Source organism: Vipera ursinii, assembly GCF_947247035.1.
Source record: "Vipera ursinii genome assembly, chromosome: Z".
In the NCBI taxonomy this organism is placed as follows: Eukaryota; Metazoa; Chordata; class Lepidosauria; order Squamata; family Viperidae; genus Vipera; species Vipera ursinii.
The window spans coordinates 45,906,749-45,933,117 of record NC_139517.1 but is presented as its reverse complement, the minus strand read 5'-3'; the positions used below and the strand labels follow the sequence as shown (position 1 = coordinate 45,933,117).

Sequence of the window (26,369 nt, the reverse complement as noted above, 5' to 3'; positions counted from 1 at the left end):
GAAGAAACCAATGTCTGATCCCTGCCTCAAGCAGTATGTCCTCCCTGCCGTCCGATTTTTACCGTATCTCTGCATCCGTATACATCCCAAACGACAACCCCGTCAGGCGCCTCCACGGCACCTCCTTCGCAGCCATGAGTCCGACCAGCCGATCTCGGCAATGCCGGCCAGATACCACCGAGCAGAGACTTAAGAGGAGCCACTGGGGATCCGGCGCGTGTCCACAGCGTGCGCTTGGCGGTGTGGCTGATTACAACTTCCGCTTCCGGTCCCGTCCACATTCCAGCAGCATCCGTCAGTTCCGTTATGGCGGCCTGCAGGTTGTGGCTGTGCTCGTTTCCCGCCCGAGACTTGTTGCAGAGAAGACTCGTCGTTTCGGGAACATCTGGCTCTTTTAAGGAAGGGAGTAAGAGGTACGTTGGTTTGGGACGCGAGACCAGGACTCCCACGAATGACCTGGAAAGGTGAGGGAGAAAAATGGGCAGTGAAAAGTAGCGTAACGAGGTTGCAGCACTAATTTAATGCATCGGGTTGCATCCATTTAATCTTGGCAAATCGTTCTTAATATTAGTATTTCCTCGTAATTATATTTTATGGATGCTGCTATATTAGTTTAAATGTAGGCGATCTGAAGCTTTCTAGACGTTTTGAATCACAACGTGACCCAAGAGAAGAGAGTCAGAAACGTGCAGCCTAAGATTTATCTAATTTTGCTCTAAAACAAATGCGGTTTTTGGGGGGGGGCATATTAAAGTTCTTTTTAAAAATTACAGCGCAAGAATCAAAAATGGCACACAATAGATAAATTTATAATTAATATTAAGTACAATTATTATCGTTCATATATTGAATAAATTTCCCTTCACGTTAAAAATAATAACGAGCTCTTAAAATTACTCAATAGTTCTTGGATGTTCATAAATCCTTATAACATTTTATTTATTCAGTTTCTATATCCTGTTATGGAATTTCACTGCCTGTTGTAAATAATTATGCCTGAATGTTAGGAAGTGCTTCCCCACAATAAGAACAACTTATTCAGAGAAGTGGTGGGTCCCACAGCTCAATGTATTCAAGCACAGAATAAACTTATATGTGAGGTGCTTTAATCTTGATTTTTGCATTTAATAAAAGATTTTAAAAATACTTAAAAGGCACATTAATATTTGTGGGTAATTGAGAATAGCTGGTATATATGCCACCTGAGAAAGATCTTTCTATGTTTCCTGATTTTCTAATAATAAATGATTGGTGAAATCATATTTGCTAGAAGTGATTTGGATAAATTATAAAGACTGTTTAAAAAAGCACATTTTGCTTGCTTTGTATTTGAGATACACTTTTTCAGAAATAGATTGGATTCTTATATTACTGCAATAAAATGCTTTGATTTTAACTTAAGATGTTGCGCATATTTAGTCTCTGTAGTTCAAGAATTATGCTTTATAATATGTATTGTTTATCCAGCAAACCATGGCAAATGAACCATGGCTAAACATTGCAATAAAATTGCTTTGAAAATGTATTTGTGAATATTGAAACTTGAAAAAGACACTGTCTTACAATATTAAACGATACTATATTTGATTTTCCAACGAATATGCCAATTTGGAATATTGATTAAGGTATTGGATTACAAACCAAGAGGTCCAGTTCTTGTCTTCTTTAGGCAAGAAGGTCAGATGGGGGACTGTGGACCAGTCATTCCCTCCCAGCTCAATCTACCTCACAACATTATTGGTGTAAGAAAAATAGGAAGTATAACGAATATATCGTATCACATAATGCTGTATATTCAAGAGGGTTCTGCTAAATTATGTAAACTACATATACTGCTCAAAAAAATAAAGGGAACACTAAGACATCCTGCTATTAAATACAGTACATTGTGTTATTTAAGTGTTCCCTTTATTTTTTTGAGCAGTATATATAAAAGACATGTATGTATATATGGATTTATCCATATAACTTTTTTCTTTAGGCACTATTCAGAAAATGCAACCTTTGCAGAAAAATCTCCCAACCTGAAAGGTATAATATTTTGTTGTGTTCGTGCATGTATTGTTAAAATGCATATTTGCAAATAAGAAATTTATTATTTCCCTTAATATATGTTATATATTCTATATTTGAAAATAAACCTGAAGATCCTGGACTTGATTCTGAATAAATTGATCTTAGATAGGACAGCTTCTTTATCTGGCAAAATTTGCTTCTCATACGGACAGTACTTATTTAAAATTGTTGTTTTAAAATAATCAGGTTTAATGACTAATATAATTCCATTCATAATTAAAATTTTAATAAACATTTTCAAGATGTATATAGTTTAATAAGTTATAGTTATTTTTGTTTTTCATAATTGCAGAAGAAACAATTTTCCTTCCAAGAAAAAAAACCTGGTGAGTTGTTTCAGTTAAATTTTCTTTCCCCCCAGAAACTATCTTACTATCCTTCCATGGCAATTTATAATATTTAAAATAACCATAAGCCATAAATATAAATAATGATGTATAGCTTTACAGAGCCTTTGTGAAATGATTGTGATATTTTCCCATAAGCCATCAGGACATCTGTTGGATATTCTGAATCAAATGTAGTTCATGAACATTTTTGGGGAAACAGGTTTGTTGCATAATTTCTTGTTTAGGATATCTGTTTACTATAGGAAGAACATTCCTAGTGTCAACTCTACAACGAACCTGGCTGAAGCCATCTTGCTCATTCTAGGTTGCCACAGGAATGGGAGGGGAGAAGTGGAGGTTTTCCAATAGTCTAAATCAGGGGTGTCAAACTTGATTACATTGAGGGCCACATCAGCATTGTCGTGCCCTCGAGGGGGGGCTATTGGATGGGCGTGGCTGCAGTGGTCACGGCAGACTGGGTGGGCGTGGCCATCTTGATGTTGCTCATGGGAGGATGTCGGGGGGCCAGGCAGGGTTGGAGGAGATCCAGGGGGTCTCTGGCGGGTGGGGCAGTGGGCAAGAGGTTTGTCTTGTGAAGTGAGGCAGGGGGCAGGGCAGAGGGTTTTTCAGACTTGGTTTCACTTTTGAAAGTCTGCCTTTGGAGTTCTGATTTATCTGGTCTCATCTGTCGGAACCGTGACACTTAGATACTACCCCAAATGCTTAATATGTGCAGTTGTAAACAATATGTGAATATTTGGTTTTGAGATTACCATATTCTAAAGCAGAGTTTCCCAACCTTTCCGGATTGGTGGCCCGAAGGGAAAGGGAGAAGCAGAGAAATGTGTATGCGTGCGCACACACAAATGGGCACGCACACAACAGCGGTGCCAGTATTTGTGTGCAAGCGGTGCCTGCACGGCTGCGCAAGCAAGCCGCTAGTGACCGTGCACATGCGCAGATGGGTTGATAGCAATTGCGTGACGGCAGCGTTTGCACTCCCACACATGCGCAAATGGGCCGCTACTGTGAGTGTGGAGTGCACTCACATGTGCATGTACTTCCAGCCATTCCTGCTGGCCAACAGGCTGCAGTCTGGTACCGGGCCATGGCCCACAGGTTGGAGATCCCTGTTCTAAAGTAACATACCTTCTTGAAGTTTTCTCCCTTTTTAAAGTAGTACCAGTTCAAAACAGAATGTGAGACACATCTAACTATAAGCCATGCTTTCCTATCCAAATGTGGTTGTGCGTGTTACCATAGCCAGGCCTTGTCAAACATGTCTACTATAAATGCTGTTGTCATTTCTCTGGCATAGTACACCTAATACAACTATAACCTAATTACATCAACTTAGCTTCTAAAGTAAAATACCTCCACCACACAAGATAATTTAAATTAAGAAACTACTATTTATTTGCACAAAGGAAAAGTTTCACACTGGAGGTGGCTGCTGAATTAATGGCATGCTCCACCTCCCAACCTTACTCTCTGCTATTGACCCATCCATCTTTTTAATGTATTGATTATATTGATGTATTCTTCTGTGTATTAATTAGCATTCGATGTATTCTTGTGTTCCTTTTTCATTGTTTATGGGTTCTATTTTACTTATCCTCCTTTCTTATCCTCCTATTTTATTCTCTTTATCCTTTCATTTTCTTCCTTATTATTATTGTAAACAGCCTAAAGTAGGCCCATGTAGATGGCAAATAAATTTAACAGATACATAAATAAATTTAAATGAAGGCTCATTTATTCAAGCTTGTTTATTGACAATTGAATATTTAGGATTCTAAAGCATTGTTTTAGATCTCTGTATCGTTGAAGTTTTCTTCACTAAATTACACCATAGTTTCTGTTGAAAGCAATATGCAAATTAAAAACAGTACTGCACATTTAAACTTTAACACATTTTGCTTAAAATTAGGGATAAAACAGCAGTTCTTCAAGCACTTGCATTAACTGTAAACAGGGTAAGTACTACAAAGCTTCATTTGTGTTACTAGTCCTCTTAATATGAAATATCCTATATATTGCAATATATATATATATATATATATTTATCTGTATTGTATGTTGCCTTTAATATTATTTCCTGTTACATTTGTATTCCTTTATATGAAGGAGAAAAAGTATGGTATTTCAGCTAAATAAGTTTCAAATTTGAAGTGCAAAAACAAACTAGGTGAGATGTAAGTATATGTACATAATACTGTGTTCAGGATTGAAAAGAGCTCATTTTTTTCTTAGATGAACAGTAGCACAAAGATGTTATTTACAAAGTTATTAATCTTTGATGCCTGCAGTTTCGTTTTGAGAAAAAATTGCCTGAATGTTTTACTAATGGTTAGATCATATTGCTGATTATCCTAAAGCACTTTTCTCTCTTATCAAGGCTTCTTTTGTAAATAAACAATAATAGTAAGAAGTACAGACATGAATTTTTCTTAATAAAAGAGCTTTCCATTATTAAATTATTTGATTCATTGCAGCAGAAAGATGAATCTATTGTTCATTTGAATCTATACATTAAATGCTTTTTCCTTCTCCTTATAGGATATTACAGCTGTTCCCTACACATTTCAAGATGATCCTTATCTTATCCCCAGAAATTCTTCAGAGCATGTAAGTGACTTCTGAAACTTTATTTGCCAGAAGGAAACAAAAGAATGGTTTACTTTTCAATCATTGCTATTTGTATGTATTCCATTATTTCTAGCATACTTTTCCATATTCCTTATTTTTACACAGTGATAATCTAATAATTAAGGTTTAGCTGGAAAAGAAAAGCTACTGTGGTCCCCCCAAAATAAGACTGGGTCTCTCTTTTTTTTGCCTCCAAAAGAGGCACCAGGTCTTATTTTCGGGGGATGTCTTACTCACCTCCGGCTCTGACAGCCCCACCCAGCCAGTCCACTTCTGTGGCCAAAGGAGTAGTAGCTTCATTCTTCAGCTGCATTCTGGCCTGCATTTTGCAGTCAGGCCTTTTTGGAAGGCCTCTGCAGGGTCCTCAGCTGCAGAGGTCTCACAGAACCGAGCTGTGGATTGAATCCATAGCTCAGTTCTTGGCTGCAGAGGCCTTCGGAAAGGCTTGTGAATGAAAAATGCAGAAGACGGCAGAAGAAGTGGGCCGGCGAGGAGAGACCTGGCTGCAAGGTAAGCGCGAATGGGGCAGTTCAACATCCCTACCCCCTCCCTAGCTTGATTTTTAAGTGTGTGCCTCACGGTACATCCATCTCCATTCTGTCATATGCATAGCTGCTTATTAAACTTCACACAAACCAAGAAAAAAAATCATTAAAAATTAGATGTTTAATAGAACATCTTATTTAAAGTTAGTTTAAAAAATTTATTTGCTTATAGGGTTACATGTAGTCCTCGACTTGGGACTACAATGGAGCCTGGAATTTTGGTTGTAAATTGTTGCAGTCATAAGTCAAGGCATCATGTGATCGGACTCAATTTTATGGCCACTTATTATAATAATAATAATAATAATAATAATAATAATAATAATAATAATAATAATAATAATAACAACAACTTTATTGTCATTTTGAATGTACACCAACCAGCATATATCAAAATGAAATTTTGTTGCATACAGCTGTAATGGGCCGCCACCTCCGATATACACTCCTTGTTTGTGGCCTGCTCAAGTTTCAGATTGTCCATTTTAGTCTCTAGGGAGCGAGCAGTGGCAAACAGAACAGATGGAAATGGAGCTCCGTGTGGATTAGCCCTTAAATTAGCTTGTATTCCTTCACGACAACCTCGCCTCCTTTTCTTTTTCGGATCCTGTCTCTTCCACCTTTTTCTTAAAGGGGCCTCACTCCTTTTTGCGCCTGGAGCACGTTGCCACCGCCTCTTAACTCCTCCAAAAGCCTTTCTCCCCTCCTCTGGGCCTGCCGACAGCCTCATCCAGTTCCTTTGCTCCATAAGCCCCGGGACGTCCCCCCCACCTCTGCCTCCTTCGGAAACAGCCTTGATTTGCAGTAGAATCCGTCGCTGTGCCAGCAGTCAGATCTTGCTGCTGGCAGAACATTTTCAAACAGTGCAAACGACTTTTAATGGTCTCACCAACAGTTCTGAATCAGCTAAAAACTCGCCATACAGCAAAGATGGTCAGTCGTATGTTAGCTTAGTCCCACTACATTGCTCAAACACATTAAAATCTTCCCGATCGTGTGGCCTATATCCCTCCAAAAACTTTTCACCTTCGAGAGACAATGTAGCTGCGCTGCCATCTTATCTAAACTAAAGTGAGTGACAATTGTAAAGTGTCACCATGGTCATTAAGCGACTCATATTGAACCATATAGTTGTTAAACAGAACAAGCTTATCTAATAGATATTTTTTGCTTTTTAAAGTTCATTGTAATTTTGGTCATTAAACAACTGATCATAAGGCAAGTAATTATTTATTTCCTTAATTGAAAGGACTTTTGCCAATATACAACATTGAAAAAGGGGATTTATACTTGTACTGATGACCATTGTACCATCCTCATGGCCATGTAATCATGATCCGGGTACTTGACAACTAGCATATATTTAGAGTGGTTGCAGCATTCCAGGGTTATATGATCATCATTTGCAATCTTTCCAGCCAACGTCTGACAAGCAAAGTCAGTGTGGGAAGCTGGATTCAGTTAATGATTGCATGATTAACTTAACTGCAGTGATTTTCTTAATCATGGCAAAAAAGATAGCAATATCAGGTATGTCTCACTTAGCAAATGCAACAAAAATTCTGATTCCAAATGTGTTGTAAGTCAAGGACTATATGATAAATAGGATGCATTATATACTATTTTTTTCTAAAGTAATACAGGTATATTCTTTTCACAGCATTTCTTTTCCATGTCAAAAGCATCAGGACAAAATGCAGCCAAATTTGTTATTAACACACATCCTGAACTTTTTGAGAAAGACTATGCTGAACCTCCCATTCAGGTAAACTTTATACTCTTTATCTAACACATAATCCACTTTTATTACATACAATGATAGATTTCATATGCATTGAACAACATTACTTCCTCAATTAACCCACTGCTTGAATACTGTACAGTAAAAATAATTTAACTTGAATTAGTTAAATTCATAATTTCTTTGCTTGGCACAGTCCTTTGTTCTGTACTAGGATAAAGGTACTTAAGCCCATCCTTGTCTTCTATCTTTCTTTCTTTGCTACATATACATTATTGCATAATTTTGTATTGTGCTGCTTGCACACATTTACGTTCAAGAATATGGATAATCTGGCATTATTGTGAGATCCTCACTCAGGGCATGGTCTCTCCCTAGAAATTCAGAATCACTAGTGGAAGAATCAAGGATAAGGTTTGAAGGGCAAAGTCACTTTTACAATAAACATAAGAAACCTTAATAATGAATAATATTATCTGCTGTAAAATCTAACAAATCAGCCCATTATATATAGAAACCACGGGGTTTAAACCTGTGTTTAAATAGTTACGAACTTGCTAGGTCAAGCTGCCACAATTAGCAATTTGTATATTTTTACTCTCCAGCGTGGAAGATATTTGTAATAATACTGGTTCTGACTAGGGTTAGGGTCAGGCTTGAACCCAGCAAGATCGGAAGCAAACAGAAAACACAGTTAAAATAACTGTGTCCAGATGATAGTTGCTTCTCTTGCCCCAAAACATGATTGTCTGTTGTGCCATGCAAGCAGAAGAAAGAGTCATGAGATTGAATCAGTATATCTAATATGCATAAGATAGCAAGAAAGCTAATCCTGCTTCAATGTTCTTATTGCCAGAATAAAGGTCTAAATATGGATTTGTACCTGAGTTTGGTCATGCACAGAATTCTGTCATTGCCACTCTAGGGGTCATTTGATTTACTGGAATTCCGTAGTTTTGGAACACATTAGGATTGGTAACTGAAAAGGGGCCACTCAGGAACAGAATGGTTTAATACCAAATTTAGTAAATTTTCAATTTATTCTGATTAGTCATGTTTGAAATGGCATCATTCAAATTAATTTTCACCATGACTACATATTCTTTACGCGTGTAAAATGCTTCCCCCTCCCTTTTCTTCCAGTCCACCAATCGACAGTGGTTGATGACCTCTGCTCTACCACCTCTACTTGAGCTTGCTAGTCGGCTGGTTCGCCTCCTTTGTGCTGGGCATTGCTCCTGCCCTGGGAGGTGGTGATAGCCTGATGGACCTGCTGCTGGTGGGGGTGGCGGCACGCGTGCCAACAGAGAGGGCTCGGAGTGCCTCCTCTGGCACGCGTGCCATAGGTTCGCCACCACTGTTCTATAGGTACCGTGTTTATCCCAGTACTTTTAAGACAGAGAGCCTAAGTCCCAGGCCCGGTGAGGAAGTTTGTTCCTGCAATTGTTGCTGTTTTCAAGACATGCATCCATCAAAATTAAGAAAGAAGGAAAGCTGCTGCTCCCACCCCCCTGCTTTTCAGTGAAAAAGCACAATAGATTTTAGAATTATAAAATACTTAAGACTTACCGACCTCCTTGCAGGTGGCTAAATTCACAATGATATCGTTGTAGAACATTTGATCCTAATTGTGTTGTGTTGTTTCCTTTAGAGTCTCATGCCAAAAAGGTTGGTGTTGCAACTTGAAGAAGTGAGTGAGGTTGCATTAAAAAATCTAATTCAGCTAAGAAAAGTAAAAGCATCTGTGAATATGTATGATCAGCTTCTACAAGCAGGTACTAGCCTAAATCAGCAGTTACAGTACACAGATTTGGGAGGGTATAAGCTGTTTTAAATTTGCAGAGATTCAACTTATGAGATTTAACTCATTAGTAAATGCTTATAAAATTAGAGTACCCATTGTAATGATAGGTATTATATAGTCAAAACTATTTTGAAATCTTTATTTAATTTTAATAATAGAAACAATTTTTTTGAGGATTTATACTAAGGTTCATGAAGACCAGCAGGGTTATTGTAGTATATGCAGTTATTAGCCTTCATCACATTTGTGGAAGAAGAAAAATATTTATGCTGAAAAAAATAGGACAAGATGATCCAGCTGTTTCTGACACTTATATAATTTGGTTTAGTAAAAAAACATATTAGTTGATTAAATATAATAATTTGAATTATTTTGTGTGCATTTACATCCATATTCCATATATATATCATCTTTTTAAAAAGCAGGCTGCTTACAATAAAAATCAGAACTTAAAACCACAATACTGCTTAAATATAAATATAAATCTATAATAAAACTGCAATTTTTATAAACTGGGTCATCAGGTACATCATAAAATAACGTTTATTATACTAGTTTATTATACTAGTATACTAGTTTCAGGCCTGTTTAGTTTGACCTTTACTTCCATCTATATTGTCCATTTTCACAACAGAATGATTAGTCTTTCTAAAATAATTGTGTTATGGTATTAATAGATGGCTAGTGTGTAAGACAGAACATAGGCCTATGCCCTATCCCAGTGATGGCGAACCTCTTACAGACCAAGTGCCCAAACTGCAACCCAAAACCCACTTAGTTATTGCCGGGTGCCAGGTGGGTGTGATCCACTGGGTGCGCATGGCTGCAGTATTTGAGTAGCACCAGTCGTCTAGGAAGGTGTCAAAAACTTGACCAAAAAAGGAAAAAAGTGATAAAGTACAGGTAGTCCTTGACTTACAACTATTCACTTAGTGACTGTTTGAAGTTACAACAGCACTGACAAAAAGTGACTTATAATCATTTTTCACACTTACGGCTGTTGCAGCATCCCAGGGTCATGTGATTTACATTCGGATGTTTGGCAACTGATTCATTCTTAAGACGGTCAGTGTCCCAGGGTCGTGATCAACTTTTGCAACTTTTTGACAAGCGAATTCAATGACCAGGGGGACCTGGCCAGCTCAATGTCACTCAGGTGGCAGGGCACCTCTGGGGGGTGCGGGCGGGGCTGTGGGGGGGATCCGTGGATCTCTGGTGGAGGGTGTGGGACTGCGGTGGGCGCCTTCCCTCCCTCCCATTGTCCCTTCTTTCCTTTCCTTCCTTCCCTCTCATTGTCCCTTCCCTCCCTCCCTCCCTCCCATTAACCGTTCCTTCTTTCTTTTCCTTCCTTCCCTCTCATTCTCCCTTCCTTCCCTCTCTCCCATTGTCTGTTTCTTCCTTCCTTCCCTCCCTTCCTATCATTGTCCCTTCCTTCTTTCCTTCCTTCCCTCCCTCCCTCCTTCCCATTGTCCATTCCTTCCTTTCCTTCCTTCCCTCCCTTCCATTGTCCGTTCATTTCTTCCTTCTTTCCTTTCTTCCTTCCCTCTCATTGTCCCTCCCTTCCCTCCCTCCCTCCCTCCCTCCCATTGTCCTTTCCTTCCTTCCTTCTTTCCTTCCTTCCCTCTCATTGTCCCTTCCTTCCTTCCCTCCCTCCCTCTTTGTCCCTTCCTTCCCGCCCTCCCATTGTCCGTTCCTTCCTTCTTTCTTTTCCTTCCTTCCCTCTCATTGTCCCTTCCTTCCCTCTCTCCCATTGTCTGTTCCTTCCTTCTTTCCCTCCCTCTCATTGTCCCTTCCTTCTTTTCTTTCCTTCCTTCCTTCCCTCCCTCCCTCCCATTGTCTGTTCTTTCTTTCCTTCGTTTCTTCCTCCTTTCCTTTTCTTCCTTCCCTCTCATTGTCCCTTCTTTCCCTCCCTCCCATTTTCTATTCCTTCCTTCCCTTCCCTCTTATTGTCCCTTCCTTCCCTTCCATTGTCCCTTCCTTCGTTCCCTCTCTCTCATTGTCCCTTTCTTCCTCCCTCCCTCCCTCCCTGCCCAGGAAGGGACAAGGGGAGGGGAAAGGCTGCCAGCGCGGCTGGTGGCTGTGCTGTCGGTGGCCATGGCTTGAAAGGCCACTCTAAATTGCTGGACAAGAGCCACACAGCCATGAAAGAAAAGCGGCGGGAAGATATTTGTAATGAGGGAGGGAGAAAAACAGGCATCACCTGAAGGAAATCAGCAAATGACTCTCACCCACCTCACACACCCGTGGACTTCGGAGGAGGGGATGCTGCAAGCAGCATGAGAGTCCACTTAACCTGTGCTACGCCACCCAGACCTCAGCAGGCAGCGGCCCGTTCTCACCGCACGGAGCGGCTGGGCCAGGTGAGGTGAACCAACAACAAGCCGAACCTGCCTGGGCGTGTGCAGAGGCGGCAGCGAGCGCATGCACCTGGCGCCTACTGTCCTGGGTAAAAGGGGAGCACTCAGAATGCGGTCACCCTGCGTGGCAGAACAATCACCCAGGACGCCAGGCACATGTGCTTGCCGCCACCTCTGCGCACATCCAGGCAGGTTCGGCATGTCACTGGTTCCCCTCGCCTGGCCCAGTTGCTCTGTGCAGTGAGGAGAACGTGTCGCTGCCTGCTGAAACCAGGCTGGGGTCTGGGCAGCATAGCATAGGAAACATGGACTTTCATGCCACTCGTGGCATCCCCTGCCCCAGAGTCCACGGGTGTGTGAAGGGCCATTTGCGGATCTCATTCACCCTTCTCTCACATTTTCACAACAGAATGATCAGTCTTTCTAAAATAATTGTGTTATGGTAGTAATAGATGGCTAGTGTGTAAGACAGAACATAGTCCTATGCCCTATTACCCATTGGGTCATTGTGTTGTAATTCACAAAACTTTTTACAAACTCTTGAAACATAGTTGTTGAGCTTTATTTTATTTTGAAAGTCAGTTAGGCTTTGATTTATTTTCTTTCTTGCACCTTCAGGTAATTTTGCTTTTTTTTACTTGTTTGCTCACTGCAATGGATAGCAAGGGTTTCCCTCCCCCCACAATAGCATAACACAGCAGGGTTTTTTTTACATATAAACTATTGGTACACTGGGAGTATCTTAAGTCTTTGCTAATATAGTGTGGAGTATTTAAAACTGTTTAAAATAGCAGTCTTGGCAATGTTACTAGTTTGATTATGTGCATACTACATGGCAGGGCAACCACAACATCATACTTTTCATGAAGTATAAGTTGGTTGACATACTACTGTAATCAAGAATGCATCATTTACACACACAGTATAATATATGTGTATAATGTATGTATGTCTAAATGTAACAACTGTGACTGACCATTGATTTAGCTTTATGGTCGTGGCAGTTTGAAATATTACAGACTTGGTTTATTCTATAGGTAGCGTGTTTACCTTAAAGTAAGCCCTGGCTTGATTTTTACATGCGCACCCAATAAGCCATATTTTTGGGGCAAGGGAGGCCTGGTTGCAATGGTAAGCTCCAACCCCGCCCTAGCTTGATTTTTAGGTGTGCACCTTGCCCCCAAACTAGGAGTTACTTATGGGGTAGGGCTTACATTAGGTCCACCTCCAAAAATTCAAACTAGGGCTTATTTTTGGGGAAACATGGTAGAAACTACAGTGATTTACTTAATAACAAAATGTCTTACAACTTTCTTGTTGAAAAAGTTGCAAAATTCACTTAACAACTATCTCATTTAGGAACAGAAATTTTGGGCTTAATTGTGTTCATAAATCAAGGACTATGTATTTTGATCTGTATTTTCTTTATCTTGTGATTGGGACAGCATACAAATATGCTTAAATAAAGTCCTTTATTTAATTTGTCTTTAATTTGCTTGCTAGGCTTTCTTTTACTTGATCTTTTTTTGGGGGGGAATTATACCTGCATGCTGTATAAAGGATAATTACATGTATATTCTTCCCATGAAAAATTTGCATAGGTTTTTTATTCCATTGGTACAAAGCTTTTCTTGTTACAGGTAATCTTCCACTTACAAGCACAATTAGATCCAGAATTTCAGTTATTGAACAAAGCAGTCATTAAGTGAGGTGTGACGTGACTGCTTCACTCAGCAACCACAATCCCAGCTCTCTCCTCTGGAGGGGAAAACAGTGGTTAATGTCAGCCTTCCAAAGCCATTGTAATTGTGATCGGTCATTAGACAACCAAATGTAAGTGGAGGACTACTTGTTCTATTTGTTGTGACATTTCATGTTTATACATCAGCTAATATACCGTATTTATCGGCGTATAACATGCACCGGCGTATAACACGCACCTCATTTTAAAAAGGAAATTTCAGGAAAAAAACTTAAATACCGCGCTGCTGTGCGGTATTTACTATGGGTCATTAACATTATATCGGCGTATAACACGCACACATCATTTGCCCCCTATTTTCAGGAAGAAAAGTGCGTGTTATACACCGATAAATACGGTATTTATATGTCAGCTAATTCCACTTCTATGATTTACAGTTCAGGGTTTTTGCATTTGCAGGAACAAGTATATCTCTGGAGACCTCAAACAGCCTTCTGGATCTTCTATGTTTTTATGGAGATAGAGAACCGGATCAGGAGAATGATAGCAGTTTAGAAAAACAAGTAAATAAAGATGGGTGGATTTTGAATAAGGCTGTATTTACTATGTATAAAACACAAACAGTACTTTGAATATTTCCAATTGCTGTGAAAGGGAGCTAGGAACCTACCCTGTTGTCCTAGTTTTTCATAATGTCTAAATAGAGAACTAGAAATAGCATCCAGAAGTTGTGAATGTTCCAACACTGGAAGTTTTTAAGAAGAGATTGGACAACCATTTGTCTGAAATGGTATAGGGTCCCTTCCAACTCTGTTTATTCTATTCTATTCTTTGGTGGGACATGAATTCTCTCTATATAAAGACATTTTAAACAACCTATTTAAGAGAGAATTATGTTAAGCGTAGATATACACATGCTAGAAGGCTAACATTTGAAATTCTTATGCAGGAAGAAACTCCGTCAAGAAGGCAGTTTGCAAGGAACTCTTCTAAATTCCAACAAATTACATGGAGGTATGAAATATACTAGCAGTAATGCCTTGAGGTACATTTGCATGAATTTTAATTGGAAAGTCAGGATTTTTCTTATATATTAAGTAGCCTATTCAAAAATATATTAAACAGATAAATACTATATAATAAAAGTATCTTAATATAACCGTAGCTTATTGATTTGTATTTTCAGACTTGCAAGATTTGGTTAATGTATCTTTAAAATAAAGTAGAACTAGTTTACTGATTGTGTTTCCTGTCTGATCTATCTCACTGACATCAGTCTTGCAAATATGAAAGTACAGATTTCCCACCGTCTCCTTTATAGCCCAAGAAACTATGGAGACTACCTGCTGACCCACTTGCTCCATTCACTATCCAGTCGCAGGCTATGCCCTCTGTTGTCTGATTGTTTCCTAGACAGCATCTCTGTACCCTCTCTATCAAGGTCTTTCCTAGATACCATTGGTCCCCAACCTTTCCACCTTGGTGGGCCAGCCAGGCATTGGTGGGGGGGGGGTGCGTATGAGTGGCAGATGCATGTACGCACAGCTCCGTAGGTGCAAGCAGATAGAGCTTTGCATGTGAACAGAGGGCGCTCGCACTCAAAGCTCCACTTGCATGAGTGGAGGGCTCTTGAGCAAAGTTTGGACCTTTGCATGCACTTCCCCATCATGTGGCCCGGTTTCAAACAGCTGCAGTCCGGTGATGGGCTACAGCCCAGGGACCCCTGCCATATAACATTACAGGTTATGAGCAAATTTACAAATTTTTGGACAAATTATTTAAATGGGTTCCCAAGCCCTAGGCTGCAGATCATGACCCAGGCTACAGCCCATTAGGAACTGGGCCACTGAAGTGTCAGGCAAGCACATGAAGCTTCATACGCACATGCACAGGATTTAGGTTACATGTGCATTTCCTTCCCTCACTGCCACAGATCTGCAGAACCAAAAATTTGCAGACCCCTGATCTAAAATATTTAATTATGTTTATTTGAGTTTTACCCCCTTTATTATTTTATAAATATTTCTTCTTCCTCCTATTTTCCCCACAATTAACCCTGTGAAGTAGAAAGGGCTGTCAGAGAGTGACTAGCGTAAAGTCACACAGCCAGCTTTCATGCCTAAACTGGGATTAGAACTCTCAAGCTCCTGATTTCTAGGCTAGCATCGTAATCACTACTTCAAACTGGCTTTGTGTTAAACCCCCCCAGTAGAAAACTGAGATATACATGTAGTAACAAATGTGTATAAAAAAAATAGACACAGCTACAAAATTAGATATTGTATATGTTACCTACACAGTTTGACAAAAAATACGGTGATGTATAATGCAAATGCATCTTTATCCACAAAGATTTTATATCTTGGGAAAAAAAACCTGCATATGTGCCATGCTTAAATATATAGTAAGTATGTAGTAAGGGACGCGGTGGCTCAGTGGGTTAGGACGCTGAGCTTGTTGATCAGAAGGTCGGCAGTTTGGCGGGTCGAATCCTGAGTGCCGCATAACAGAGCGCCTGTTACTCGTCCCAGCTTCTGCCAACCTAGCAGTTCGAAAGCACATAAAAATGCAAGTAGAAAAATAGGGACCACTCCGGTGGGAAGGTAACAGCGTTCCGTGCGCCTTTGGCGTCTAGTCATGCCGGCCACATGACCACGGAGACGTCCTCGGACAAGCGCTGGCTCTTCGGCTTTGAAACGGAGATGAGCACCAGCCCCTAGAGTCGGAAACGACTAGCACGCATGTGCGGGGGAACCTTTACCTTTAAGTATGTAGTAGGCAGACAGGCATGAACAGATTTTATAATCACACATTAGAGAATATCTGTTATTGTCAATTAGTATGTTATTTTTTCTCAATTCTAGGGTAAAAAACAATGCTGAGAGAATATTTCACCTAATGCCAGAAAAAAATGCACATTCCTATTGTACAATGATAAGGGGAATGGTGAAGGTACAATTATAATCTTTCTAACAATTTTGCTTCTCTTTTTACCTCCACGTCAATATATTAATATCTTATACATTTTTTGTCATTACAGCATGGGGAGTACCAAAAAGCTTTTAATATGTACGCTGATTTGTTGAATAAAAACCTTAAGGGTAAGTTTTAGAACCTATTGCATTAAAAAAATGTGCCAATGAGAAAAGCTAGAAATAAGCTGTGCAATGCAGAATTGGTCTGTCCACAGCATAATTACTGCACTCTTTGTAAGTAGTTTTGTAGCTTTGGTTTGTATGAAAATTATAGGTGCTGTATGAAAATGATAACACAGATAGTACAGATAGTCCTCATTTAATGGCCATTTATTGAACAATTGTTTGAAGTTATGATAGTGCTGAACAATGGAATTTAAGCTCAGTCACAAAGTTATGTGCATATTCCACACCACCTACCCTATTTCCCCCCCTTCTCTGCTCTTTTGACCCCCTACACTCCTGACCCCACCATCCTGCACTCCACCTCTGTTTTCCTCAAGACCTTGGGAAGAAGGCCTCGTGGTCAGTAGCTACCTTGCAAAGAGCCAGGCTAGCCATGTCTTGCCAGCAGTGGTAACAAAAAGACATTGGCAGCTAATGAACCTGGAGGATTCCAGAGGGAACTAGGGTTTGTTCCTGAGGGCCTGCTGCATGTCTTAGTTGCTGTTTGGAATATGAAGATTGCGGATGTGGATAGGATGATGTGGATCCTATCCAATCTCTCCCATTCTGGGCATCCCATTTCTGTCTGATTTACAAAATTGCTGAGGAAAGTGAATGGGAGAAGAAGCATCTGAAGTCACTGAAGGTCAACAAAGAATGGACTTCACCAACACAGGTCAATCTGCTGTTTAGGCCTATCTTGTGGCAAAAAGACCAGCAAAGCAATAATATTTCTCTGCCCTATTGTGTCTGCAAATTGTCATCCAGCAGTTTTATTTCAGATGACACAAGATCTTCCAGGCAACAGTAACCTGAACTTTTTCAAGGCCAAGCAGAAAAATTTTCAGAGCATCTGTTAAGCAAAATTGTTGAAATTCATTCCCCATTAGATGTCAACCCTGGTGCAGGTCTGGTGGAGATGTCTAGGGCACAATCTTGCCCTATTTACTGAAAGTAGTCTGAACCTGTTAGGCCTGAGGAAGCAGACAGGGTCCTTATGACTATGAGTTTGGCTATCTTCATGCCACTTCTGGCTTGCTGAAGTTGCCTTGAAGGAGGCATGTGGCTGGGTTCTGGCAACGATTAATTCATTCTTGAGAAAAGGGGCGGTTCTTTTGTCTTTTAAAGAGACATTGGTTTGCCCCCTCAAGCCTTGGTGGAGCAGTGGGCTAATGCCTCCTTAAGTAACACCAGCTGCCTGCAATTAGTGCAGGTTCGCGTCCCACCAGGCTCAAGGTTGACTCAGCCTTCCATCCTTCCGAGGTAGGTAAAATGATGACCCAGATTGTTGGGGGCAATAAGCTGACTTTGTAATAATGCCGCTTGGGGGTGTGTGAAAGCCCTAATAAGCAGGCATATACATAGAATGAAGGCTACTGCTAAGCTTGTAAGCCGCCCTGAGTCTTCGGAGAAGGGCGGGATATAAATGGAATTAAAATAAATAAATATAAATAAATAAATAAACCATGGCTGGATCTCAAAGATGTCCAGATAATCTGTTTCATTCAGGGTGTGCTGAAGCTGCTGTGTGAATATCTTTTTTAGGAAAGGTTGTTACACAGCAGTTTCAGCAGACCCTGAATGAAGCATATTATCTGGACCTCTTTGAGTCAAGATTCAGACTTGGAGATGGGAAGGAAACAACATTGGTTTCGTTGATTTGAATAATCTCTGGGGAGAACAGGGTAGGAATAATGCATCCATCCTGACTATGCTTGACCCTCAGTAGCTTTCATTAACATTGACCAAGGTATTTTTCTGAATCAACTTTGGGGATTGAGAGTGGGCAGCATAGTATTGTGTTAGTTTTCTTCCTTGCTCAGAAGCCAATGCTAGTTGGTGCTGATTGGGAGTGAAAGATCCTGCCTTTGGCCTCTACTTTGTGGGCTGTTGCAAAGTTTGATTCTTTCCCCACTCTTGTTTGATATCTACAGTATACGAAACCAGTGAGAGAGATCATCTGCCACTAAGGATGAGCCAAGGAGGACTTTTGCACAACTTTGTATTGCATGCCAGTTGTGTCCTTTTCTGAACCATGAGGCTTTTGTCACAGTTACCTTGCCCTGGTCACCGTTGCATAGACTATTATAATGCACTGTACATGGGGCTGCTGTTGAAGGATAACCAGCAGTGTCAGCTAGTACAAAATGGAGTGGCATGGGCAATTCTATTGGTCCCTAAGAGGACATATGTTACACCTCTGCTTCATGAGCTGCTTTGGCTACCAGTTTATTTTCAGCTCCAGTATAAGGTGCTGGTTTTGACCCCCACATGGCATAGGTCAGATTATCTGAGGGATTTCCCCTTCCCAATTACATCTACCCGTCCCATCTGGAAGGAGAGGAATGTTGTGGGTCCCATCTGATGGGACTTAAAAGGTGAGCCTTTTCTGCTGAAACCCTCTGGACAACATGCCTCAGGAGATGATGCTAGCCCCAACCCTTATAGCCTTTCAGAAAGCCCTTAAAATGTAGTTTGATTTTTTTTCAGCAAGTTGGGGATACCTGGGAATGTGTTGGCTATATTATATGTAATATTCTCCCGCTTATGGTCTCTTTACCTATGTTCATTGTTTTAATTGTTTTGTTTCAATAGGAGGCTTTATTGCCACTGTGTGTGAGATGAGCATCTCTAAATTTGACAAATAAGTGGCCATGCTTTAAGTGAGAAGGGAGGGGAGAACAGAGATATAACTGATAACATGGCAATGCTGCTTGTGGTCTTAATGCGTGCCTCCCCTCTCTAGATATAGTACTGGATTTCTGACTGTTGGAGCATTTGTTTGCAGCAATGATGAATGGCGCAGGGGTACGGACCTCAGCTGAATCATGGGAGCTGAGTGTGAGTTATCTGTGTCCCACCATTGCTGGCAAGTGGCTGGCTTTCTGGGACCTGGCTCACATGAGAATTTCGCCTTACACTGAGCTGCTTCAACCATAATATAAAGATATACTGATTGCTTCAACTATAATACAAACAATAAACGTGCTATTTCTTATGTTGTAACTGACTTTCTGTTTGTTTCAGCTGATGTGAGCATCTTCAATACACTTATTTTAGCAGCTATAGAAGTTAAGGAAAAATACATTGAGAAATGGGCATGTATTGAAGTAAGGAGAAACTGTTGATTTGAACTTTTTCATAGTAAATATGTAGCTAAAGTTAAATCATATTGTTTTATTTAAATTTATTATTAATGCACTTTTATAGTTAGGTATCATCCACATTTGCTCATTTTCTAATATTTTATGGTTTTATATATATAAATTCTGTGTAATCAGTTCAAAAGTTTTAATAATATGTCCTCATCAGTGAGACGGAGTAACTTCTTTTATATAATGATCAGTACAAATATAATGACATAAATTCCAGTATGAGGCATATGCATTCAATGCATGTGAGGAGAGGAGCTTCAGTTGTGTATTCATGACTTTTTTTTTACCTCCCCAAGACCCAGTTTTATCTTATAATTTACTTGTAGAAACAAAGAAACAAATATATTATCTTGCATAAAACTGCAGAATACATCAAGTCAAACCCAGCATCAAATTTGATGAGATCGTTCTCATTATATTTATTTATTTATTTATTTATTTATTTATTTATTTAACTGATTTTATATACCGCCCTATTCCCGAAGGACTCAGGGCAGTTTGCAGGGTGAGTTAAAACAATACAATAAGTACACTTTAAAATAGAATTAAATAAGACTAGCCCACAATTAAAATTAAATTAAAACCCCCTCAGTCCAGGCCAGCAAGATCAAACAACCAAGTTTTAAGGTCCCGGCGAAACAAGCGAAGGTCTGTCTAAATAAATAAAATTTATTGATCACCCAACTTATAAATGGCTCCTGGTAGTATATAAGTTAAATTACTTCACTATATATTAGAAACAGGTTGAGACTTGGGGGGAGGGTCAGTTGAAAGGGCTTGCTTTTGAGATTGTAGAAAAGGGCTCTAATTGAATTGCACATGTTAAGGATGTTGTAAACAGATATGTTGTTGCAAAAAGCTCAGTGTTACTGTACTTAACTTTGATAAAGCGCTTATATTTTGTTATTAGCCCTTATTAGGTGTTTTTTCTCAAAAAAAATAGTGATAATGGCAGATCTTGATTAATAATCAGCTTGGCCCCAAGACAGAAAAAACGTGTTCTACAATTGTTAAGTTCAGTGAACCTAGAATTGTCACAAACTCTGGAAATCTTATTCAAAACTACATCTTGAAAAAAGCTATTTAAAGCAATACAATTAATGAAATTTGATTTCCACGTAATTTCCAGATGACACAAGGAGACTGGTTACAAAAAAAGGGCCTTTTCTACTTCTGAGGAGCAACTTCCTCAGGTTTACCCGCTGTCTACATTATTTTCCCTTCAACTGTGGTCAGACAGCTTTCTTGGGTAGTAGTATTTTTAACACTTATTTAACTAATTATGCGTGTTAATTTTGTGCTATATTTAGTATTGGGAGATTCTGCCTATTTTATCAATTTTACTTTCTATGCCAGATTTATCTTTTATCTTTATAATACATTTTAAATGATCAATGTAATTATAGAAGGATATGGTTGATAGTATTCTAGAATGGCATTAAACAAATATGCGTGTAAATGCTAAGGACTTGTGTAGGGGGACAAGATATAAATACACAATTTGAAGGAATGGGAACATTATTTTTACATAAAAGTTAAATCAATTTCTTGATATTTTGGTTAATAGGACCTGCTGAGACAGATGGCTGAACAGGATATACAACCAAATCTACTAACTTTTAATTCTATCCTGAAAGCATTGAAGCAGTGTGGTAAGGTACCCCGGGCTAAGACTAGATTGGTCTTGAATGAGATGAGAGCACTAAATATAGGTAAGAATTTTATGCAGTCTGTAAGATTAATCCAATACTCTTTTTCTGTATTAAACCTTAGTAGTAATATTTCTCTTATTTTGAATTATTCATCCATTTTGACCTGCAAAGTTATTGTTTAACTGATAATAATAACTTCAATAAACTTCCTTAAAAAAGGCATACAAAAAGATGTTGAGAGTCTAGAAAGACTGCAGAGAAAAGCAACCAAGATTATTAGGGGACTGGAAACTAAAACATACAAAGTACAGTTGGTGGAATTGGGTATGTGTAGTTTTATGAAGAGAAGGACTAAGGGTGACATGAGAGCAGTGTTCCAATATCTCAGGGGCTGCCCTAAAGAAGAGGGAGCCAAGCTATTCCCCAAAGCATCAGAAGGCAGGACAAGAAGCAACGGATGGAAACTAGTCAAGGAGAGAAGCAACCTAGAACTAAGGAGAAACTTCCTGACAGTTAGAACAATTAACCAGTGGAACAACCTGCCTCCAGAGATGGTGAATGCTCCAACGCTGGAGGTTTTTAAGAAGAGACTGGACAGCCATTTGCCTGAAATGGTATAAGGTTTCCTGCCTGAGCAGGGGGTTGGACTAGAAGACCTCCAAGGTCCCTTCCAACTTTTTTTCTGTTCTGTTATTCTGTTAAATACAGTACCTTAAAAGCAGTATCACAGAAAGGATAAATAAAGCAGCATAAAAAGGTAACCAAATATAAATTATAACTTGAGACCACATCCTCCATCTCCCCCCTACACACCAACATCTTCAATATAGTCCCCCTGGGAGGTTTCAAATATTGCCTCTATTATATCTTTAAGGGGAAGAGGAAACATTACTATGTGAAAAATAATCAATTTTACTTTTAAATTATATCAAGTCATTAACTCAAATATTATCCTTGATATGAAATGTTACATGCATCTAATACAATGTAATACATTTTTGTATGTCAGTCATGTTCAGCTTTGATTTGTTATGTATTTATTTCAGAACCTAGCCTCGCAACATATTACCATTTGCTGTGCATGTCACATAACATTGGTATGTAGTGTCTGTTTTTTTAGTCTTGTGAATTTGTGTAAAATTCTGTTGGAATAATATCTCTCCTGGCTTTTGCTGCATAGAATTTGCTTCAGATTTGCTCTGGTTGTGTGGATCTTTTTCTTTCATCTGAGTCTGGATCTTTTTTCATAATAAACTCTAAAATAAAATGTTGAAATATTGAGCCTCTTTTTAATTACATTATATTTAGCAGAAATTTATAATGCATGGTTCTAAAAGTCCTTGAGAGATTCAGAGACAATCAGGACAATTAAGTCCATTTGCATTTCCATGCAAATGAATGAACCTTTATTATTGTCAAAGTATAACCATATATACACTGAGATTGGCTGAGCTTCCCTTGGTGCCTCCCACAACTGATTTTGATGTACTATTTTGTTGTTTTAAAGCCTCAGTACCTTGAGTCATAATAACTAGTCAGATTTTTCAGTGATATGAAGCCCAACTAGTTTCTTCAATTATGAGCAACAATCATAAGCAAAATTATTATGAAAACTTTCTAACAATCTGCTTATAATTTGCCATTTAATTTATCTGTTGCACCTGACCTCACAATCTGATCTCATTTTCATAGAAAAATATTTTACCTGCCTTTTAATAACTCTAGTTCAATAAAAACTTAACTCTGCTTTTTGTTATACAGCTGGATTTGCTGAATCCCAGTCCCATGTGCTATATGCTATACTAAATGAAATTGAAAGAAAAACTTTTTGTCCTCAAGATCCAGATGATAGTATGTACTTCTTTTATTTCATAGCAGTTTTGCATAGGGCATGACTAATGTATGACAAAGGTAATTTTTGAAACTATATGAGAGTTAGCTAATAAACAGCAATGTTTCTTGGCATTTGTTTCTATTCTAAATAAGTAATATGTAAATCAATTGTGTCAACAGTATTTGTTGTCTATGCCTCCTAGACGTTTTTGAAAGGAGGCTAGGACGCTAAACAATGAATTCTCCAATTATAAGAAAGAGGTATAAAATAATGAACTAGTCCTTGATGTGGCCAGATAATCTAATCATTTTGTTCCACTGTTTTATGTTTTCACTTGTGATAAAGCCATATGGTCCAACTCTTATCCTCGAATTTCATTCTAAAATGCTTTTCTCACCCATTTTTTTTTAAAAAAGAATGCCTCTCTGGCTTTCTGCGTAATAGGAAGATAACTCCTGTTGTTGAATGCCTCAGCATACCTCATGTACCTTCAGGGTAAGGCTGAGTTTATGTGCTTAGCCATACTGTGCTTGTTTGATTTAGGCTTAGTCTGTTTGGGGAATTCGGATGTGATGTTTTATGACTATAGTTTACTTTAACCAGACATACACAAACCAATCAGTTGTAGTTAATACAGTACAGTAGGGTTTAGTCAAGCATGAAGAAATGTAATATGTTAGCATAGTGTTAGTATTCTGTGTTCTCAACAATTGATTAGGGTACAGTTACTTGTATCCTGTGCTCAAAGCCTTAAATATTTAAATGCTATGTAATTATGGCTTTAAATGGTATGTTGGTTTGAGAAGCAATGTGCTAGAATTCTTTGACATGATACATTTGTTGAATTGTTTTTGAGCCCTTTGAATTTGTTTCAGTAATCCTAAGAAACTCTCTTTTGGATTGCTAGAGAATGTTCAAAAATAATAATCACTACTTCTTCTTTTCCAGTCCACTTCTTTCCAAGAGCAATGAAAACAGTAAGTGGACTTGATTTCTGTATGTTGGGGTAGATACACATTCACACTTGTTTAAATGTAAATATATATTTCAGTAAGGGACGCAGTGGCTCAGTGGGTTAGGACGCTGAGGTTGTCGAACAGAAGGTCGGCAGTTTGGTGGGGCGAATCCCGAGTGCCGCGTAACAGTGTGAACGCCTGTTACTTGTCCCAGCTTCTGCCAACCTAGCAGTTTGAAAGCACGTAAAAATGCAAGTAGAAAAATAGGGACCACTACGGTGGGAAGGTAACAGTGTTCCGTGCGCCTTTGGCGTCTAGTCATGCCGGCCACATGACCAAGGAGACGTCCTCGGACAAACGCTGGCTCTTCAGCTTTGAAACGGAGATGAGCACTGGCCCCTAGAGTCGGAAACGACTAGCACACATGTGCGAGGGAACCTTTACCTTACCTTATATATTTCAGTAGCTTTCTGGCTATGTATTAGCTAGATTTAAAAGCTGTTTTTAAAATAATATATGCTCTCTGTAGAAAATTTGTGGAATAATCTTGGAATCTGATGTGAGACCACCAAAACTTTGCTATTCTTCTGATCCAGAAAATAAGATGTCAAAAAGATCAGTCCTGCTTTGCACTTCATCTAAGTCTTTTAATTTTACCTGCCACCTGCCCCTCATCCTAAGATATTTTACTAACTTGTAATCCTTTATAAAATGAATTGGGATTTTGTGCTTCTTGCTAAAATGACATTCTGTGTAGTAGAATAATCGCTATTGCTTGGATTCAAGGATTGATATTTTGTACCTTTATTGCAGTGTCTGGAACTGAAGGATGTTCAACTTGCTTATCGGCTACATAGAATGTTGGAGAAAGCAGACAACAGGATAATGTTGGGAGATATGTCACAGAAGAACTTTTATTAGTAATTGTTATTTAGAATTCATAATTATAGAAATCACTTATAGTCATAAACAAAATTTCCACAGGGAGATATCACAGGATACTTTTCTTGGAACAATTGTGTAGGGCAGGCAGATTCTAGGTGACAAATAAGGTTTTGAAAGTAACCTGGTAACAAACCATGGAGAGCCGTGTAGGTTAAAACCAAACTTTAAATTACATCCAGAAGTTTATTGGTAGCCAGTACAGGGCCCTAGGAAGGTATAATGTGCTCTCAAAATGAATAAGCACAAAAGCTGCTGCATTTTGCATCATCTGCTGCTTTGAAGTGCTTTTTACAGGCAGATTTAAGGACAGCATGTTACAGTTGTTGGAAGAAGTGATGAGGACATCATTAACTCTAGAAGGTCCTTCCACCCCAAAGGAGCCCTGAGTCCAGGAGAACCGTGAAGTTGCAGATCTTGCTTTTCCATCAGGAAATAATATTGGAGCAAAGAGAAAGCCCTGATCATGTCAGCTTTACAAGATCAGGCTTAAAACGGCTTACATTAGAATGGCTACAATAACAATACCTAGAAAGAAGTAAACAGTGATCTAATTCCAAATTTATAAGTGAAGTTTTACCAGCAGTCGATTTTAATTTTGTTAGGTAAAGCTAGGTAATTATACTATTTCCTGCATTTTCTTTGAGGTTCATAACTTTTAAGATTTTATTTAAAAGTTATTTACAGCTATTTGAGAAGTGAGAACATAAACTTAGAAAAATTACATGGTAACCCTTTTCATGTTGAAGTTGATAGGGTTTTAATAACGGATTCTTTCTTTCTTTGCTATAGTATGTCATTTTTTGAATTGTTGTCTATGATGGAACATCTTGATGTTTTGTTGAAGTGGTATAAAAAACTGGTTCCATCAGTAAGTATTATTTGTTAATTTATTTTTTGTGACTTTAAAATTTTAACATTTAAAACTGATTATCGAGAATTTTGCATATTTTTCCCTTCAGGCATTTTACCCGAATATCAGAACAATGCTGTTGCTTCTTCAGGCACTGGACTCTGGCAATTGTTTGGAATTGATTCCCCAGATCTGGAAAGGTTAATTATACTGTTTTCCTGTTCCCAATGTTATAAGCAAGTCATCTTCCCAATTTAATCAGAAGAACTAATATTAGGCAGATTTGCCTCTAAGCATCACTTAAATTTGAATATGCCTTTAGATCAGAGCTACATTGTGATGTTATCAGCTTGAATCAGGAAAACTTTTATCATGGTGTCTCATTCTATGAGACTGGAGATTTATTGTTCAGATTGCAAACTTGCTACTGCAGTTTGTAAAATTTCTTAGCAATCCCCAGTGACAGATCCCATTGTAGGAAAGAAGATCTAGTCAGATTGGATGTTTAATAATGTCACTCCTCATCAAAACAACGTATCTGTCACTCTCTAGCTTAACTTTCATATAGTGTGTACATTTTCCTGCCTTTGTGTTCTACAACAAATCTGTAGCCACACAATAATAGTTAATTAGA

The 26,369-nt window shown here is 38.8% G+C and overlaps 2 protein-coding genes across 3 annotated transcripts in view; one reads left to right on the top strand and one right to left on the bottom strand.

Annotated features, from left to right (window-relative positions):
- The window catches only part of POLR1A (RNA polymerase I subunit A), a 58,710-nt gene extending 58,483 nt beyond the window's left edge, over nt 1-227 (bottom strand). Inside the window, exon 1 of the mRNA XM_083378528.1 lies at nt 63-227. Coding sequence (XP_083234654.1) covers nt 63-136 — 74 coding nt within the window. The 5' untranslated portion in view covers nt 137-227. The remainder of the gene's footprint in view (nt 1-62) is intronic.
- Nucleotides 228-299: 72 nt separating this feature from the next.
- PTCD3 (pentatricopeptide repeat domain 3) overlaps nt 300-26,369 on the top strand; it is a 38,608-nt gene continuing 12,538 nt past the window's right edge. The window contains exons 1-19 of one of the 2 annotated variants that reach the window (XM_083378527.1): nt 300-413; nt 1,982-2,031; nt 2,369-2,402; nt 4,336-4,381; nt 4,965-5,033; nt 7,260-7,364; nt 8,992-9,115; nt 13,663-13,766; nt 14,153-14,217; nt 16,068-16,155; nt 16,244-16,304; nt 19,371-19,453; nt 21,066-21,210; nt 22,197-22,247; nt 22,912-23,001; nt 23,933-23,961; nt 24,754-24,860; nt 25,675-25,753; nt 25,845-25,935. In XM_083378527.1, the coding sequence (XP_083234653.1) occupies nt 307-413; nt 1,982-2,031; nt 2,369-2,402; nt 4,336-4,381; nt 4,965-5,033; nt 7,260-7,364; nt 8,992-9,115; nt 13,663-13,766; nt 14,153-14,217; nt 16,068-16,155; nt 16,244-16,304; nt 19,371-19,453; nt 21,066-21,210; nt 22,197-22,247; nt 22,912-23,001; nt 23,933-23,961; nt 24,754-24,860; nt 25,675-25,753; nt 25,845-25,935 (1,528 nt within the window). In that variant the 5' untranslated portion in view covers nt 300-306. Of the gene's footprint in view, nt 465-1,981; nt 2,032-2,368; nt 2,403-4,335; nt 4,382-4,964; nt 5,034-7,259; nt 7,365-8,991; nt 9,116-13,662; nt 13,767-14,152; nt 14,218-16,067; nt 16,156-16,243; nt 16,305-19,370; nt 19,454-21,065; nt 21,211-22,196; nt 22,248-22,911; nt 23,002-23,932; nt 23,962-24,753; nt 24,861-25,674; nt 25,754-25,844; nt 25,936-26,369 lie in introns of both variants that reach the window. The other variant, XM_083378526.1, reaches the window with a different exon arrangement.